Consider the following 20,579-nt stretch of genomic DNA (forward strand, 5'->3'; position numbering starts at 1 on the left):
CCTTAACAGACTGTGCTGTTGCGCAGGCTGCTTTGAACCAACCCAATTTGTATATGGCACAATACTGATTCTAGCATGACTAGGCTGTTATCCTATTTTTTACACTATACCTTGTTGCATGTCAAACACATGAGTCCTGGGCCAGCTGTCCAGCAATGCCTGCAGTAGCTGCTTCCCTACATTCACTTCAAGAAATTAACAAGTTTACGTCAGTATTTGATAGCATTGAAACATTCCTGTATATGATTATATTCATATGAAAACATTGCACAGATAACAATACTATTGTAAGTTTCAAGTATTATGTTAATTATTGAACAAAATACGAAATTTTCTTGTTCTTAAAATCTAAGACAATTTCAAGTATGTTAATTGAATCTGTAATTTTCCAATTGATTACTTCTTTATACTAACATTATAATACATCAGTCACTATGGAGGGGCAACAGCATGGCAAATGGTCTCCATATGGATAAGGGGTGCTAAAGTATTGCTAAGGACCAACACTTGGCTAATAGCAAACACTTGGCCCAAGACAAACACTTGGCTAATAACTACCACTTGACTAAGGACCAACACTTAACAAATGACCAACACTTGGCTGATAACAAACACTTGCCTAATAACAAGCACTTGGTTAATGACAAATACTTGGCATATGACCAACACTTGGTTCATGAACAACACTTGGCTGATGACCAACACTTGGCTAATAACCAGCACTTTGATAATTACCAACACTTTGTTTATAAGCAACATTCTGATAATAACCAACACTTGGGTAATAACCAACCTTTTTCTAATAAATACCACTTGGCTAATATAAAACAAATGAGCTTCACTCTGGAAAAATGGAGCTTAAGGCATGTGTGTACTGTATTTTCCCAGTTTGGCCTATACAATCTGCAAGTATTTTCCCAGTTTGGCCTATACAATCTGCAAGTATTTTCCCAGTTTGGCCTATACAATCTGCAAGTATTTTCCCAGTTTGGCCTATACAATCTGCAAGTATTTTCCCAGTTTGGCCTATACAATCTGCAAGTATTTTCCCAGTTTGGCCTATACAATCTGCAAGTATTTTCCCAGTTTGGCCTATACAATCTGCAAGTATTTTCCCAGTTTGGCCTATACAATCTGCAAGTATTTTCCCAGTTTGGCCTATACAATCTGCAAGTATTTTCCCAGTTTGGCCTACACAATCTGCAAGTATTTTCCCAGTTTGGCCTATACAATCTGCAAGTGTTTTCCCAGTTTGGCCTATACAATCTGCAAGTATTTTCCCAGTTTGGCCTATACAATCTGCAAGTATTTTCCCAGTTTGGCCTATACAATCTGCAAGTATTTTCCCAGTTTGGCCTATACAATCTGCAAGTATTTTCCCAGTTTGGCCTATACAATCTGCAAGTATTTTCCCAGTTTGGCCTATACAATCTGCAAGTATTTTCCCAGTTTGGCCTATACAATCTGCAAGTATTTTCCCAGTTTGGCCTATACAATCTGCAAGTATTTTCCCAGTTTGGCCTATACAATCTGCAAGTGTTTTCCCAGTTTGGCCTATACAATCTGCAAGTATTTTCCCAGTTTGGCCTATACAATCTGCAAGTGTTTTCCCAGTTTGGCCTATACAATCTGCAAGTATTTTCCCAGTTTACAATCTGCAAAGGCTAATCAAGGACGAAATTTTCAACTTTTAATGTTATTTTTTGTTTTAAGGAAGTATATTTTCTTTGCAAAATTAAAGTTTAACAGAAAGTGTCCTCCCTGATTAGCCTGTGAAGATTGCACAGGCTAATCTGATATGACACTTTATGGTCATTCTTAAAACTTTGGTTTCAAACAGCGAGGCCCATATCTAATGCCCATATAATTTTGACCTAAGACTATTGTGTTCCTACATTTGGTTTCTGCCTCCTCTGGGGCCAGTGTGATGCCAAGCTCCTTGGCTGATACCCAGGCTGTGAAACAGTCTGTCTCCTCCAGGTGGATGGTCAGCATCTGGGAATACATGAGCCTGGTTCTGAGAAAACTGGGCTTAATGCATGTGCCTGAAGTGTCGTCACAGAATAGCTTGTACAGTCTGCATAGGCTAATAAAGGACGACACTGTAATTTTTGTTTCATTTTTAGCAAAAAAATACTCGTTTTATGGTATTTTTGGTTTAAAAGAAGTCTTTTCTTATCAAAAATCCAGATAAGCTGGATAGTGTTGTCCCTGATAAGACTGTGCAGACTGCAAAGGCTTAACTGAGACAACACTTAACACACAAGCATAAAGCCCAATTTATCAAGGACGATGCTCAAATACAACAACAAGTGAATAGGGATGGGACGTAGACCTGTAAAACATGTGCTCAGGTATTTCATGTGTGAAATCCAGTGTATATGGGGGGTAGGGTAAGCATTTACCGGTCTGCATCTAGGAACATACAGAATATAATGAGACAAGTCTAGAACATGAATGTGGTTAAGTTGTACATGTCCAGCATCTGCGAACATACAACAAGATGGCACAAGGCTGGTGTTGAAAGATTAAGTTGACCTATCATGCTTTAGATTTCAGTGTTCAATAATAATAGTAGGGCAAGAAAACCATCATGAAATTTAAATTAGAAAGAAAGCTAAGGATTCATTCCGACAGAAAAAAACAACAGCTTTTCACAGTTTTCACAGTAGTGAAAAATACCTCCCAATCTTGCATATTTGAATACGTCGAAAGCTCTAAATTACAACTTGTAAAAATCATGTTTAACTAAATTCTAAGTTTAGAAGAATCCTACCCCAGTTTTGAGATCCACAGAGAACCAGTTGGGCACGTAGACAATCTTGAATCTGTTCTTGATCTCTTCCTCATAGTCTTTTTTGCCTAGGTCCTCCACCTTCTGGGCCTGGAATATATACAAGTGTCGCTCTTGGAAAATAGAGCTAAAGCCATGTGCATAAAGTGTCATCCCAGACTGTTCCATCGGCTAATCAGGGATTACACTCTCTGTTCAACTAAATAGAGCTAAAGCCATGTGCATAAAGTGTCATCCCAGACTGTTCCATCGGCTAATCAGGGATTACACTCTCTGTTCAACTAAATAGAGCTAAAGCCATGTGCATAAAGTGTCATCCCAGACTGTTCCATCGGCTAATCAGGGATTACACTCTCTGTTCAACTGAATAGAGCTAAAGCCATGTGCGTAAAGTGTCATCCCAGACTGTTCCATCGGCTAATCAGGGATTACACTCTCTGTTCAACTGAATAGAGCTGAAGCCATGTGCGTAAAGTGTCATCCCAGACTGTTCCATTGGCTAATCAGGGATTACACTCTCTGTTCAACTGAATAGAGCTAAAGCCATGTGTGTAAAGTTTCATCCCAGACTGTTCCATCAGCAAATCAGGGATTACACTCTCTGTTCAACTGAATAGAGCTAAAGCCATGTGCGTAAAGTGTCATCCCAGACTGTTCGATCGGCTAATCAGGGATTACACTCTCTGTTCAACTGAATAGAGCTAAAGCCATGTGTGTAAAGTGTCATCCCAGACTGTTCCATCGGCTAATCAGGGATTACACTCTCTGTTCAACTGAATAGAGCTAAAGCCATGTGCGTAAAGTGTCATCCCAGACTGTTCCATTGGCTAATCAGGGATTACACTCTCTGTTCAACTGATTAGAGCTAAAGCCATGTGCGTAAAGTGCCATCCCAGACTGTTCCATCAGCTAATCAGGGATTACACTCTCTGTTCAACTGAATAGAGCTAAAGCCATGTGCGTAAAGTGTCATCCCAGACTGTTCCATCGGCTAATCAGGGATATAGAGAATACTAGGTTAGCGTTGAATACAGAGAAGTTTATGTTGCGAGGCTTAGAACGCCGGAAGCGCGAGCCATGGCTTTAGCTCTCTTCAGTTGAACAGAGAGTGTAATCCCTGATTAGCCGATGGAACAGTATAAATAAAAAAATAACAAAACAAAAATCGTGTAATTTCATATTTTATCCCATTTTCACCGCGACATTGACGGTATAACACGTTGTGGGATATACTTGCTTGTATTCAACACTGTGGAATATACCTGTCGCGTGCACGGACTACTTTTTAAATGACGTCATGCGATATGCGCTAAAATTAGGTCGATATTGTTTGGTTCATTGATCGAATTTTAAGGTCACCCATTAGAAGAAAATGTGCACATTTTGCAGAAAAACATATATCTGACATATTCACCAAAAGAAATGTTGAAATAAAATATGAAATTACACGATTTTTGTTTTGTTATTTTTTTATTTATAACAAAGTCGACAAAACTTAAGCTTCAAAATTATACGACCTTCAACCTTTAAAACTAGTCATATGACATAATTTTTCGCCATCCGTATAATGAATCAGCTGATTGATGGCGTCATAAAATGGCATACTTGTTGCGTCATTTTCCTCATTTTTTTGACGATTTATTATAAACGCGACTTATTTCACATTTTTTCTACATGTACTGTATGTCGACATATCTGAATTGTCAATTGATCACATTTTCCTTATTTCGTGTAATGTGCATTGCTTATAACCAAAGCATATACTTTTGACATTTAACTTAAATATTAAGAATGTACAACAAGCCATACACATATCGCACAGTTCATGAATAATCTGCTATGTTTGCTTTCCTATTTAATTCACGTTAGGCATAGAGCTGTGTAAAGTATAAGATGGTAAAAATAGCACCACACTGGAATTGGGAACGTCCCATTTTGTACACGGGTATTTTCTACTTATTTATCTGTTGTGTACTGGAATGTTTTCCATTCTTTGTGTATTTATATATTAAATTATTTTCTCGTACAATAAGGGCATTTACCATAGATAAATAAAACATTGTGCAAGTTTAAACATAATTATGTTTGTATGCAGAAATCTGCAAATGCAACCGAGTTTACCAACGGCTATTATTAGATAAACTGCTCCGGTTCATTTGAACAGCAGTAATGTAGAGTACATGACGTAGCGTGTGACGAAGAAGAAAGTTTATCGCGTTCATAAACTCATTTGAATAAAGTGATAGAATGGCATAAGGGTCTTTATTTAACTATGCTAAAATAATTATTAAAGACCCTAGATGCAAAATCGTCAATTATTGAGTTAAATGGATTATTAGATGGATTTTAAAGGATAATTAAAGGTAAGATACTAGTTCTTACGTGTTTTGATTTTTGTTTGTACTTTTGTCGTTCCCTGTTCTCGGGGAAATGATTTTAACATGGGCGCCATTGATGCATCGGATCACACACGGCATACCCATAACATTTTATAAAAAACACGTTCTGCGCGTCCTTAAATTCGTCCGAAGTCGGAAAACGTATTGCCCTGTATATTTTGTCAAATAAAGTGTCAGTCGCTGCAATTGTCTGTTTACTCGTCAAAATTGTCAAGGTCTTCGATAGCTAAAGAAACTTCAGCGTACAGTTTATTTAGTATTGAAAGACCTGTACAAAGTCGCGCCAGTCAAAAATCATAAAAAGCGACATAAAGTTATGGTAGCCAGAACTAGGTCGTCGATGGTGTACATGTATGTTGACATCGACAGCATTTTGTCAGGAGCAATCGCCGCCATATTGGATTTGATCATTTTCTTTCGAAAATAAAATGAATTATAGTAAAGTAAAATCTTCTTTTCGCGGTCGTAATGTGTTAAAATTCGCATACTGCGTAAAATTGAATGTAGGCATATGGTGATATTTTTTACTTGTTTTACAGTTTGTGTGTGAATTTTTTAAAGACTATTTTGCGTACCAGAACAAATACATGTATATCACTACGCATGGTTACATTTGTTAGATTTTAAGCGCTTTTATGACTGAATTAAAATTATTGTTAAGGTTATTAGATCTATTTATGTTAAATGTCACGTTGAAAAAATCAAATGGGATAAATAGAATACTAGGATTAGCGTTGAATACAGAGAAGTTTATGTTGCTCGGCTCGAACACCGAAAGCGCTCGCCAAGGCTCGCGCTTCCGGCGTTCTAAGCCTCGCAACATAAACTTCTCTGTATTCAACGCTAACCTAGTATTCTCTATTTATTTCAACATTTCTTTTGGTGAATATGTCAGATATATGTTTTTCTGCAAAATGTGCACATTTTCTTCTAATGGGTGACCTTAAAATTCGATCAATGAACCAAACAATATCGACCTAATTTTAGCGCATATCGCATGACGTCATTTAAAAAGTAGTCCGTGCACGCGACAGGTATATTCCACAGTGTTGAATACAAGCAAGTATATCCCACAACGTGTTATACCGTCAATGTCGCGGTGAAAATGGGATAAAACACTCTCTGTTCAACTGAATAGAGCTAAAGCCATGTGCGTTAAGTGTCTTCCCAGACTGTTCCATCGGCTAATCAGGGATTACACTCTCTGTTCAACTGAATAGAGCTAAAGCCATGTGCGTAAAGTGTCATCCCAGACTGTTCCATCGGCTAATCAGGGATTACACTCTCTGTTCAACTGAATAGAGCTAAAGCCATGTGCGTAAAGTGTCATCCCAGACTGTTCCATCGGCTAATCAGGGATTACACTCTCTGTTCAACTGAAGAGAGCTAAAGCCATGTGCTTAGAGTGTCATCCCAGACTGTTCCATCGGCTAATCAGGGATTACACTCTCTGTTCAACTGAATAGAGCTAAAGTCATGTGCGTAAAGTGTCATCCCAGACTGTTCCATCGGCTAATCAGGGATTACACTCTCTGTTCAACTGAATAGAGTTAAAGCCATGTGTGTAAAGTGTCATCCCAGACTGTTCCATCGACTAATCCGGGATTACACTCTCTTTTCAACTGAATAGAGCTAAAGCCATGTGCGTAAAGTGTCATCCCAGACTGTTCCATCGGCTAATCAGGGATTACACTCTCTGTTCAACTGAATAGAGCTAAAGCCATGTGCGTAAAGTGTCATCCCAGACTGTTCCATCAGCTAATCAGGGATTACACTCTCTGTTCAACTGAATAGAGCTAAAGCCATGTGCGTAAAGTGTCATCCCAGACTGTTCCATCGGCTAATCAGTGATTACACTCTCTGTTCAACTGAATAGAGCTAAAGCCATGTGCGTAAAGTGTCATCCAAGACTGTTCCATCGACTAATCAGGGATTACACTCTCTGTTCAACTGAATAGAGCTAAAGCCATGTGCGAAAAGTGTCATCCCAGACTGTTCCATTGGCTAATCAGGGATAACACTCTCTGTTCAACTGAATAGAGCTAAAGCCATGTGCGTAAAGTGTCATCCCAGACTGTTCCATCTACTTATCAGGGTTTACACTCTCTGTTCAACTGAATAGAGCTAAAGCCATGTGTGTAAAGTGTCATCCCAGACTGTTTCATCGTCTAATCAGGGTTTACACTCTCTGTTCAACTGAATAGAGCTAAAGCCATGTGTGTAAAGTGTCATCCAAGACTGTTCCATCGGCTTATCAGGGATTACACTCTCTGTTCAACTGAATAGAGCTAAAGCCATGTGCGTAAAGTGTCATCCAAGACTGTTCCATCGGCTAATCAGGGATTACACTCTCTGTTCAACTGAATAGAGCTAAAGCCATGTGCGTAAAGTGTCATCCAAGACTGTTCCATCGGCTAATCAGGGATTACACTCTCTGTTCAACTGAATAGAGCTAAAGCCATGTGCGTAAAGTGTCATCCCAGACTGTTTCATCAGCTAATCAGGGATTACACTCTCTGTTCAAGGGAAAATAGAGCTAAAGCCATGTGCTCAGAGTGTCATCCAAGACTGTTCCATCGACTAATCAGGGATTACACTCTCTGTTCAACTGAATAGAGCTAAAGCCATGTGCGTAAAGTGCCATCCCAGACTGTTCCATCAGCTAATCAGGGATTACACTCTCTGCTCAACTGAATAGAGCTAAAGCCATGTGCGTAAAGTGTCATCCAAGACTGTTCCATCGACTAATCAGGGTTTACACTCTCTGTTCAACTGAATAGAGCTAAAGCCATGTGCATAAAGTGTCATCCCAGACTGTTCCATCTACTTATCAGGGTTTACACTCTCTGTTCAACTGAATAGAGCTAAAGCCATGTGCGTAAAGTGTCATCCAAGACTGTTCCATCGACTAATCAGGGTTTACACTCTCTGTTCAACTGAATAGAGCTAAAGCCATGTGTGTAAATTGTCATCCCAGACTGTTTCATCCGCTAATCAGGGATTACACTCTCTGTTCAACTGAATAGAGCTAAAGCCATGTGCGTAAAGTGTCATCCAAGACTGTTCCATCTACTAATCAGGGTTTACACTCTCTGTTCAACTGAATAGAGCTAAAGCCATCTGCCTTAAGTGTCATCCAAGACTGTTCCATCGGCTAATCAGGGATTACACTCTCTGTTCAACTGAATAGAGCTAAAGCCATGTGCGTAAAGTGTCATCCAAGACTGTTCCATGGGCTAATCAGGGATTACACTCTCTGCTCAACTGAATAGAGCTAAAGCCATGTGCGTAAAGTGTCATCCAAGACTGTTCCATCGACTAATCAGGGTTTACACTCTCTGTTCAACTGAATAGAGCTAAAGCCATGTGCATAAAGTGTCATCCCAGACTGTTCCATCGGCTAATCAGGGATTACACTCTCTGTTCAACTGAATAGAGCTAAAGCCATGTGCTTAAAGTGTCATCCCAGACTGTTCCATCGGCTAATCAGGGATTACACTCTCTGTTCAACTGAATAGAGCTAAAGCCATGTGCGTAAAGTGTCATCCCATACTGTTCCATTGACTAATCAGGGATTACACTCTCTGTTCAACTGAATAGAGCTAAAGCCATGTGCGTAAAGTGCCATCCCAGACTGTTCCATCAGCTAATCAGGGATTACACTCTCTGTTCAACTGAATAGAGCTAAAGCCATTTGCGTAAAGTGTCATCCCAGACTGTTCCATCGGCTAATCAGGGATTACACTCTCTGTTCAACTGAATAGAGCTAAAGCCATGTGTGTTAAGTGTCATCCCAGACTGTTCCATCGGCTAATCAGGGATTACACTCTCTGTTCAACTGAATAGAGCTTAAGCCATGTGCGTAAAGTGTCATCCCAGACTGTTCCATCGGCTAATCAGGGATTACACTCTCTGTTCAACTGAATAGAGCTAAAGCCATGTGCGTAGAGTGTCATCCCAGACTGTTCCATCGGCTAATCAGGGATTACACTCTCTGTTCAACTGAATAGAGCTAAAGCCATGTGCGTAAAGTGTCATCCGAGACTGTTCCATCGGCTAATCAGGGATTACACTCTCTGTTCAACTGAATAGAGCTAAAGCCATGTGCGTAAAGTGTCATCCAAGACTGTTCTATTGGCTAATCAGGGATAACACTCTCTGTTCAACTGAATAGAGCTAAAGCCATGTGCGTAAAGTGTCATCCAAGACTGTTCCATCGGCTAATCAGGGATTACACTCTCTGTTCAACTGAATAGAGCTAAAGACATGTGCGTAAAGTGCCATCCCAGACTGTTCCATCGGCTAATCCGGGATTACACTCTCTGTTCAACTGAATAGAGCTAAAGCCATGTGTGTTAAGTGTCATCCCAGACTGTTCCATCGGCTTATCAGGGATTACACTCTCTGTTCAACTGAATAGAGCTTAAGCCATGTGCGTAAAGTGTCATCCCAGACTGTTCGATCGGCTAATCAGGGATTACACTCTCTGTTCAACTGAATAGAGCTAAAGCCATGTGTGTAAAGTGTCATCCCAGACTGTTCCATCGGCTAATCAGGGATTACACTCTCTGTTCAACTGAATAGAGCTAAAGCCATGTGCGTAAAGTGTCATCCCAGACTGTTCCATTGGCTAATCAGGGATTACACTCTCTGTTCAACTGATTAGAGCTAAAGCCATGTGCGTAAAGTGCCATCCCAGACTGTTCCATCAGCTAATCAGGGATTACACTCTCTGTTCAACTGAATAGAGCTAAAGCCATGTGCGCAGTGTCATCCCAGACTGTTCCATCGGCTAATCAGGGATTACACTCTCTGTTCAACTGAATAGAGCTAAAGCCATGTGCGTTAAGTGTCATCCCAGACTGTTCCATCGGCTAATCAGGGATTACACTCTCTGTTCAACTGAATAGAGCTAAAGTCATGTGCGTAAAGTGTCATCCCAGACTGTTCCATCGGCTAATCAGGGATTACACTCTCTGTTCAACTGAATAGAGCTAAAGCCATGTGCGTTAAGTGTCATCCCAGACTGTTCCATCGGCTAATCAGGGATTACACTCTCTGTTCAACTGAATAGAGCTAAAGCCATGTGCGTAAAGTGTCATCCCAGACTGTTCCATCGGCTAATAAGGGATTACACTCTCTGTTCAACTGAAGAGAGCTAAAGCCATGTGCTTAGAGTGTCATCCCAGACTGTTCCATCGGCTAATCAGGGATTACACTCTCTGTTCAACTGAATAGAGCTAAAGTCATGTGCGTAAAGTGTCATCCCAGACTGTTCCATCGGCTAATCAGGGATTACACTCTCTGTTCAACTGAATAGAGTTAAAGCCATGTGCGTAAAGTGTCATCCCAGACTGTTCCATCGACTAATCCGGGATTACACTCTCTTTTCAACTGAATAGAGCTAAAGCCATGTGCGTAAAGTGTCATCCCAGACTGTTCCATCGGCTAATCAGGGATTACACTCTCTGTTCAACTGAATAGAGCTAAAGCCATGTGCGTAAAGTGTCATCCCAGACTGTTCCATCAGCTAATCAGGGATTACACTCTCTGTTCAACTGAATAGAGCTAAAGCCATGTGCGTAAAGTGTCATCCCAGACTGTTCCATCGGCTAATCAGTGATTACACTCTCTGTTCAACTGAATAGAGCTAAAGCCATGTGCGTAAAGTGTCATCCAAGACTGTTCCATCGACTAATCAGGGATTACACTCTCTGTTCAACTGAATAGAGCTAAAGCCATGTGCGTAAAGTGTCATCCCAGACTGTTCCATTGGCTAATCAGGGATAACACTCTCTGTTCAACTGAATAGAGCTAAAGCCATGTGCGTAAAGTGTCATCCCAGACTGTTCCATCTACTTATCAGGGTTTACACTCTCTGTTCAACTGAATAGAGCTAAAGCCATGTGTGTAAAGTGTCATCCCAGACTGTTTCATCGGCTAATCAGGGATTACACTCTCTGTTCAACTGAATAGAGCTAAAGCCATGTGTGTAAAGTGTCATCCAAGACTGTTCCATCGGCTTATCAGGGATTACACTCTCTGTTCAACTGAATAGAGCTAAAGCCATGTGCGTAAAGTGTCATCCAAGACTGTTCCATCGGCTAATCAGGGATTACACTCTCTGTTCAACTGAATAGAGCTAAAGCCATGTGCGTAAAGTGTCATCCAAGACTGTTCCATCGGCTAATCAGGGATTACACTCTCTGTTCAACTGAATAGAGCTAAAGCCATGTGCGTAAAGTGTCATCCCAGACTGTTTCATCAGCTAATCAGGGATTACACTCTTTGTTCAAGGGAAAATAGAGCTAAAGCCATGTGCTCAGAGTGTCATCCAAGACTGTTCCATCGACTAATCAGGGATTACACTCTCTGTTCAACTGAATAGAGCTAAAGCCATGTGCGTAAAGTGCCATCCCAGACTGTTCCATCAGCTAATCAGGGATTACACTCTCTGCTCAACTGAATAGAGCTAAAGCCATGTGCGTAAAGTGTCATCCAAGACTGTTCCATCGACTAATCAGGGTTTACACTCTCTGTTCAACTGAATAGAGCTAAAGCCATGTGCGTAAAGTGCCATCCCAGACTGTTCCATCGGCTAATCAGGGATTACACTCTCTGTTCAACTGAATAGAGCTAAAGCCATGTGCGTAAAGTGTCATCCCAGACTGTTCCATCGGCTAATCAGGGATTACACTCTCTGTTCAACTGAATAGAGCTAAAGCCATGTGCGTAAAGTGTCATCCCAGACTGTTCCATCGGCCAATCAGGGATTACACTCTCTGTTCAACTGAATAGAGCTAAAGCCATGTGCCTAAAGTGTCATCCCAGACTGTTCCATTGGCTAATCAGGGATTACACTCTCTGTTCAACTGATTAGAGCTAAAGCCATGTGCATAAAGTGTCATCCCAGACTGTTCCATCAGCTAATCAGGGATTACACTCTCTGTTCAACTGAATAGAGCTAAAGCCATGTGCCTAAAGTGTCATCCCAGACTGTTTCATCGGCTAATCAGGGATTACACTCTCTGTTCAACTGAATAGAGCTAAAGCCATGTGCGTAAAGTGTCATCCCAGACTGTTTCATCGGCTAATCAGGGATTACACTCTCTGTTCAACTGAATAGAGCTAAAGCCATGTGCGTAAAGTGTCATCCCAGACTGTTCCATCGGCTAATCAGGGATTACACTCTGTGTTCAACTGAATAGAGCTAAAGCCATGTGCGTAAAGTGTCATCCCAGACTGTTCCATCGGCTAATCAGGGATTACACTCTCTGTTCAACTGAATAGAGCTAAAGCCATGTGCGTAAAGTGTCATCCCAGACTGTTTCATCGGCTAATCAGGGATTACACTCTCTGTTCAACTGAATAGAGCTAAAGCCATGTGCGTAAAGTGTCATCCCAGACTGTTTCATCGGCTAATCAGGGATTACACTCTCTGTTCAACTGAATAGAGCTAAAGCCATGTGCGTAAAGTGTCATCCCAGACAGTTTCATCCGCTAATCAGGGATTACACTCTCTGTTCAACTGAATAGAGCTAAAGCCATGTGCGTAAAGTGTCATCCAAGACTGTTCCATCGGCTAATCAGGGATTACACTCTCTGTTCAACTGAATAGAGCTAAAGCCATGTGCGTAAAGTGTCATCCAAGACTGTTCCATCGGCTAATCAGAGATTACACTCTCTGTTCAACTGAATAGAGCTAAAGCCATGTGCGTAAAGTGTCATCCCAGACTGTTCCATCGGCTAATCAGAGATTACACTCTCTGTTCAACTGAATAGAGCTAAAGCCATGTGCCTAAAGTGTCATCCCAGACTGTTTCATCGGCTAATCAGGGATTACACTCTCTGTTCAACTGAATAGAGCTAAAGCCATGTGCGTAAAGTGTCATCCCAGACTGTTTCATCGGCTAATCAGGGATTACACTCTCTGTTCAACTGAATAGAGCTAAAGCCATGTGCATAAAGTGTCATCCCAGACTGTTTCATCGGCTAATCAGGGATAACACTCTCTGTTCAACTGAATAGAGCTAAAGCCATGTGCGTAAAGTGTCATCCCAGACTGTTCCATCGGCTAATCAGGGATTACACTCTCTGTTCAACTGAATAGAGCTAAAGCCATGTGCGTAAAGTGTCATCCCAGACTGTTCCATCGGCTAATCAGGGATTACACTCTCTGTTCAACTGAATAGAGCTAAAGCCATGTGTGTAAAGTGTCATCCCAGACTGTTTCATCGGCTAATCAAGGTTTACACTCTCTGTTCAACTGAATAGAGCTAAAGCCATGTGCGTAAAGTGTCATCCTAGACTGTTCCATCGGCTAATCAGGGATTACACTCTCTGTTCAACTGAATAGAGCTAAAGCCATGTGCGTAAAGTGTCATCCCAGACTGTTCCATCGGCTAATCAGGGATTACACTCTCTGTTCAACTGAATAGAGCTAAAGCCATGTGCGTAAAGTGTCATCCCAGACTGTTTCATCGGCTAATCATGGTTTACACTCTCTGTTCAACTAATCAGGGTTTACACTCTCTGTTCAACTAATCAGGGTTTACACTCTCTGTTCAACTAATCAGGGTTTACACTCTCTGTTCAACTAATCAGGGTTTACACTCTCTGTTCAACTAATCAGGGTTTACACTCTCTGGGTTTACACTCTCTGGGTTTACACTCTATGGGTTTACACTCTCTGTTCAACTGAATTTTTGTTCAGAAGAGACTCCCTATGACCAATTCCATAAAAGCCCAAAGTTTCATCACTGATTAGCCTGTGTGGACTGCACAGGCTAATCTGAGATGAACCTTTGTGCACATTAATTATGCCCAATGTTACAGGAACTAGACTCCATTAACAGTATTGGCAAGCATGAGCACACTTATAACAGCCAAGTTCTGTTAAGAATACAAGTAACCTTTTGGACAAATGTTTGTCTCATACAGTCACTAATTTTAACACACATGTGTCTTCATTAAATAAAAAATTTAAAAATATGTATTTCAAAACAAGAAATTGTAATGCACCAGTTGAAAATAAAAGGTTCCCAAACATATATTTTCTTGGTAAAATAAATTGAAATATGTTGATTTCAGGATGAAATAAATAATTTATTTCATTCACTGCCATACGTAAGCCACTGACCCATCATATGCTTATATGGATTCTTATTGTATAAAATTAGACCCTCATACTAGTACTAAAATTCAAAAGCTCCTCTTTTATGTACAAAAGCTTTCGAATACGTTATAAACATTTCCCGCTCAGAAGCAGAGTAAAAATAGCTATATGCAACCAGCATAAACAGAGGGGGTAATCACGTGATAGTCAAGATGGCGACGTCCATACCGAGACGGTTATTTTTCGCCGTTTGATACCCTTTATTTCATCTGTTTATTTCTTAAATGACGCTCACTTTCCAGCCATATCAGTAAAAAGGTGATTAGCGTTTATTTTGTATTTAAATTCGCTGTATATCCCGACTTTACTCCCCGCAAATTTTCTTAGTGGAGCCCTAATTAGGTCATCCCGCTAATAAATTTCGCACTAAGTAAAGTCGAGATATAGAGCGAATATTACTATGAAATAAAAGCCAGTAACTTTCTTCCTTATATGACTGGAAAGTGAGCGGAATAAAAAAAATAAATATAAGTAATACAGGGTATAAAACGACGAAAAATACATGCCTCGGCATGGATGTCGCCATCTTGTTTGTAACGTGATTACCCCTTCTGATAAAACTAGAATAGAACGTGAGAAACTTGCATGCTGTTTGCTCCTCGTCAAAACCTTAGGGTGGGTAATGAAGCCCCCAAAACTTGAATCTAATTAGAAAGATTTGAAATTTTATGTTATGAGACGCGTTCTGAGAAGACGGGGCTTAATGTATGTGCGTAAAGTGTCATCCCAGATTAGCCTGTGCAGTCTGCACAGGCTAATCAGGGATTACACTTTCCGCTTTTATGGTATTTATCTTATCATTTAAAGGAAGTCTCTTCTACATCAAAATCCAGTTAAGGCAGAAAGTGTCGTCCCTGATTAGCCTGTGCGGACTGCACAGGCTAATCTGGGACAAAACTATAAGCACATGCATTAAACCCAGTTTTCACCAAACGCGACTTATTTTCTTAGTGACTACAAACATGATAAAGTGCATATCTCAGTGGTAAAGAGTTAAACGCATTCTTTAAAGCCCTCGTTTCCAACCCCCAGCAAAGAGCATAAAACCTGAATAGACTGCGAGTTACTCAAGGGATATTCAGGCCCCATTTTCACAAAACAATTTTGCAATCAAAAATTGACTTCCACTGACATCGATTTTCACTTTGCCTATCAACTACCATGGATTTCCATTTTTAATGACAAGCAAAGTCAATTTTCGATTGCAAAAAATGTTTGCGAACATGGGGACTGGTGTAATGCTGGTTGCATGTAGCCATTTTCACTTTGCATCTGAACGAGAAAGGGTTAATACCGAGTACCGACCATGAGTACGTCCCATACTGCCACACTGTCCTCAGTATCCTTGGTGATGATGTGCCTTCTATCGTTGAGCACGTGGTACTGTCGGATACTGGAGCCACCTGCAATGTGTCAAGTACAGTGAGACAGATTTAAAGACAGTCTTGATCTCGGAAAACAGGATTTAATACAAATGCCTAAATTGTCAGGGATGACACTTTTCGCTTTTATTGTATTTTTCTTTAAATGAAAGTCTATTCTTGGCAAAAAATCTAGTAAAATCGGAAAGTGTCCTCCGTGATTAGCCTGTGAGTACTGCACATGATAATCTGGGATGATACTTAACTCTTTCAGTGCTGGAACCGAATTTTGAAGGCCTTTTTGCAAACAGTTTGGATCCAGATGAGACGCCACAAAATGTGGCGTCTCATCTGGATCCAAACTGTTTGCTATTCAGATAGTATTCTTTGAAAAAAAGTGAAGAAAATGCTATTTTTAGAAATTGAGCAGACAACATTTTAGCAGACGACAAATTTCCCAGCATGCAAAGGGTTAACGCCCATGCATAAAGCTCTGTTTCCTCAGAGCTAGACACAAACACAGTTTCTATTGTAAATAATATTTTTGTTTTTAGGCTCATAAAATAGAATTGAGAGTTCGCATGGGAATCTAGCCAAAAATCAAGACATTAAACCATTCAATGCAACAGTTTGCGTGATATTTTGTCATTTAATTTTTAAGACAATATGATTTATTTTTTGTTGTTGTTTGAATGAATATACTTCATTTTACATAAAAAGTGCAATAAAGGATTATATTTTTTACTGGGATGTGCAACTTGCAAGTTTTCCATTATCAAAAAGCAGTATACTGCAGAAGAATCATGACAAAAACTTATTTCTCTGTAACTGAATCATCATCATTCAAATAAATTGATGTGAATAGGCAGTTGTGCTTAGTGTTTGAAAAATATGTATAATATAAAGGGGATATAAATTTACAGGCATCTAATTGCCCCAGGCAAACACATTTTGCAGTCTGTTAGTATAAAAAAGCTGGCAGTTCACTTTGCAGGCTGTTTTTGATTTTTGATTTACATATAAGAAAAATAAAGGAACTTCTTTTTTTCAGACATCTTTTGTTCTCTTACTGGATTTTTAATAGCATTTTTTTACAAATTAATAGTTGTACTTAAAGGAGTACAGATTTGTTACTGTACTGAAACATATACTGACAACATCTATCTGAAATTATGTCTAAGACAGAGGGCTTTCTTAAACCTTTGAAAACTGGATGTTGTAATTCCTCGACACTGATTTTTGAAATTTTGCTCAGGGAATATGGAAGTTTTGGCACAGAAATGTGACAGATACATGTACATAGGACCTTTCATAAGATAGGAATGTAATTAAGATAATTGGCTCCTGATATCTCAGTCATAAACAAAATCTGCTGAACAATCATTTAAAATACAATTATAGCTTCATACTCAACTGTCGACAAGGTTACAGTGACATGGTGGATATGGTGACCACCTGGATATTAAGAGATCCTGGGTTTGTAACAACTCTGGAAGTGTTTAAACATTGTCTCTTACCACACAGGGGGCGGTTTCATAAACAATCGTATGACAATTTTAACTTACGAGAGAACTTTGTAATCTTAATAAGTAGATTAACTAGCTTGCCATGCTTGTCAAATATATATGACGCTTGAGATGCCAATGTAATAAATTAAGTACTGCAACTTTATAATCATATATTATGGACTTTAGCAATTATGTATCTTCGAAAAATGTATCGTATCGTAAATGCGTACTGCAAAGTTTATTGAAACTGTCCCCTGGTAAGTTCTGGTTCAATCCAGAAAACAGACTCAAGAGTGCATCAATAAACTTTAGACTTTCGATGCAATCAAGCAAAAAAACATTGGTTTAAACTAAGCTAAAACATGTACACTAAGAACATCTACAAATGGTCATCATACCTTTGATAGTGAGTTCAGTCTGTATCTATAAATAAATGGTCATCATACCTTTGATAGTGAATTCAGGCTGGGAACACACAGGAGGTACAGATACATTGTCCAGGGACGACTGTAGATGTTTACTCACTGACTTCACATTCTGAAATATATGAATGGCGCTTTGAGTTAACATGGTGAAATGCATGTGTGCAAGTGTCGTCTCAGATAAGCCTGTGAAGTCTGCACAGGCTAATCAGGGACAACACATTCTGGCTAAACTGGATTTTTGTCAATAATTGCTTCCTCTAAAAGGAAAACTACAATTAAAGCAAAAAGTTTCTTCCTTAATAAGCCTGTGTGGACTGCACAGGCTAATCTGGGACGACACTTTACGCATTAAGCCCCCTTTTCCCAGAGTAAGGCCCATATGTAAGCAAGGTCTGTAAGGCCTTTGTTTTAATTGAAAATCCTGTGTGAGCAAAACTGGTACATACAGAAAATACAAGGCGAGTATTAAATACAGGTAACTTTGTTCGATGAGGCTTAAAAACAGAAAGGCTAGCTGTTCCAGTTTTCATGCTGAGCACATAAACTCTACTGATCTCTAAACTAATATCATATTATCATATTTATCCCATGATAATGAGCAATTTTCCAGTTTTTTTTTTCGAGAATGAACAAAAGAATGTTGATAAAAAGAAAGAAAAAACTTTGATTTATGGTCTAAATATGAAACAAAATGGACAAATTAAACTGTCCTTGTATGCACAACATGTTTAAAACTGCTTTTTTAAAACAGTTTGAGTATTATAAATCATTTCACAAACAAAAGTGTAGATGTGACAAAACATTTAAAAAACTCAAATTTCAGGTATTGACATTTAAAATTATTAAATCATTATCATTTAATTCCTTAAAAATTCATGTAAAACACGACATCAATCATGTTGTATAAAACAATGATAGAACCACAGCTTGAACTTTCGAGGAAAGATCATCAAAACCTTTCACAAACGGACAACTGATTTCCGCCCTGTATTCAAGTATTCAGTGATCAGAAGAAAGAAACCACAATCACTCACAATGTATAAAATGTCTTGTTGCTAAATTTTCAGGCAATTATACATGTTCTTGTGTTCATGTCATAGTATGGACCAGGAAATAGTAAATTTCTTGGTCTTGATGTTTGTTATAGATTCCTGCACACTTTTGTTGGGTTAATCAAAATACTATCAATGTTTCTTCATGGGCTATCAGAAACCTGTTGGATGATTTTAATATACAAGAAATATTGTACACAAGTACCTACATAACATTTAATGCTGGAATTTGTCGTGGACACCCACAGTGCAGGGGTTTCAGCGGTGGTCAACTCCAGCTGAAAAAGCAAACACAATTTCGGAATGATTACAAATTCCCATTTAATTTTCCTATTTTTAAAAAAATACATTTGTGCAGATCAGAACTGATTATTTAACAACATGCTACTAAGAAAACACACACATAATGAGGGAGAGGTAAATATGTACCAAATTCAAACTACACAGCAATATCCAGTGACTTTTTTGCCTTCCTGCGTATTCCTAGTATTTTGTTTGAAACTGATAAACAAACTAGCATACACACCTCTAAATAATATCACCAGGTCATGTCAGATTTTGCCTCCTACTTAGGAATCACTGTTTGTTTCTGCTAAATCAGCGTTCATAAAAATATTGTCTCTCTATCCAGTTATATAAATTAACTTGTCTTCGACCTATTACTGCCACTCATCCTGTATCAGTACTTGTGTTTTTTTGCTTGTTTTTTAGTGTCATTTAGCAGTATTTCAGTCAAATCATGATGGCCTGCTTAAATATTCAAACTTTTCTGGGGCACTTGTTTACCAGTACTAAATACCCATACTTATGCCAGTAACTGCCCTACTTGAACCAGAGGTAGGGGGTTAATGGCCGTAGAAACTATTTAATGACCAATCCTGAAACGAGTTACTTAGCTGCTTTGGCAATAAAGACCTTCAATCCTAGGGCTTTTAAAACCAGTCCCAATATTTTAATATGCTTAAGTCTGTTTGACCATGGTTTGCATTTTTAATTATTATTACAGATGCTTGAGATAATTTTTATTGATGAAGTAATAGACTTAAACTAATTGTCTTTAAGAAAAGTGGAGAAATCAGGGCCTGGGCTCTACTAACTGAACAGGCTAATCTTGTGTACCGTATTAAAATAAAACAATTTGAATGATAATGTTATTCAATTGCGTAGTAGGTATGGTGTCCACCTAGCGACAAGGTGTTCACCGGTTTGATCACCAGTGGGAACCTTCCTTAGATCACCCCAAAAGAATCAAAGTACTGGTTCTGCCCAGTAAACAGCCTCAAGAGCTTTTAAATAAGCCATAGGCATTTCAATGCAATCAAGCTAAAATAAAAAGGTTTAAACTAAACTAAACTTAACATAATTAAATGTTTTCCTAAAGAAAAGTGGAGAAATCAAGGCATGGGCTTCACTACTGGGCAAGCCGATCTGGCTACCTGTTTGTGTATCACACATTATGATTTATGTGTTGTACCTTGAGTACCGGTTCCTTCTCCTCACACACACAGCACCTATAGTCTGTGTTACGTATGTCTGTGGCCCACACCCTGCAATCTCTGCCCGCGGAATACACCATACTAAAGCTCTCGTTAGCCTGAAAAAACAACAATGGAGCCTCGATATATAAAAACTGGGCTTAATGCATGTGCATAAAGTGTCATCCAAGATTAGCCTGTGCAGTGCGAAGAGGCTAATCAGGGACAACACTTTCCACCTACACTTGATTTTATTCATAAGAAGAGACCACCTTTAACCCTTTGCATGCTGAGAAATTTGTCGTCTGCTAAAATGTCGTCTGCAGAATTTCTAAAATTAGCATTTTCTTCGATTTTTTTCAAAGAATACTATCAGAATAGCAAACAGTT

General features: G+C 39.2%; 1 protein-coding gene across 6 annotated transcripts in view; it reads right to left on the bottom strand.

Moving 5' to 3' along the window:
- LOC127857631 (WD repeat-containing protein 48-like) overlaps window positions 1-20,579 on the bottom strand; it is a 60,642-nt gene that overhangs the window by 17,545 nt on the left and 22,518 nt on the right. For all 6 annotated transcript variants that reach the window (XM_052394179.1, XM_052394180.1, XM_052394185.1 and 3 more), the window contains 7 exons: window positions 20,189-20,308; window positions 18,924-18,992; window positions 17,684-17,774; window positions 15,674-15,771; window positions 2,777-2,884; window positions 1,896-1,995; window positions 111-185 (listed from right to left, as the gene is read on the bottom strand). In XM_052394179.1, the coding sequence (XP_052250139.1) occupies window positions 111-185; window positions 1,896-1,995; window positions 2,777-2,884; window positions 15,674-15,771; window positions 17,684-17,774; window positions 18,924-18,992; window positions 20,189-20,308 (661 nt within the window). The remainder of the gene's footprint in view (window positions 1-110; window positions 186-1,895; window positions 1,996-2,776; window positions 2,885-15,673; window positions 15,772-17,683; window positions 17,775-18,923; window positions 18,993-20,188; window positions 20,309-20,579) is intronic.

Source organism: Dreissena polymorpha, chromosome 14, assembly GCF_020536995.1.
Source record: "Dreissena polymorpha isolate Duluth1 chromosome 14, UMN_Dpol_1.0, whole genome shotgun sequence".
NCBI classification, from domain to species: Eukaryota; Metazoa; Mollusca; class Bivalvia; order Myida; family Dreissenidae; genus Dreissena; species Dreissena polymorpha.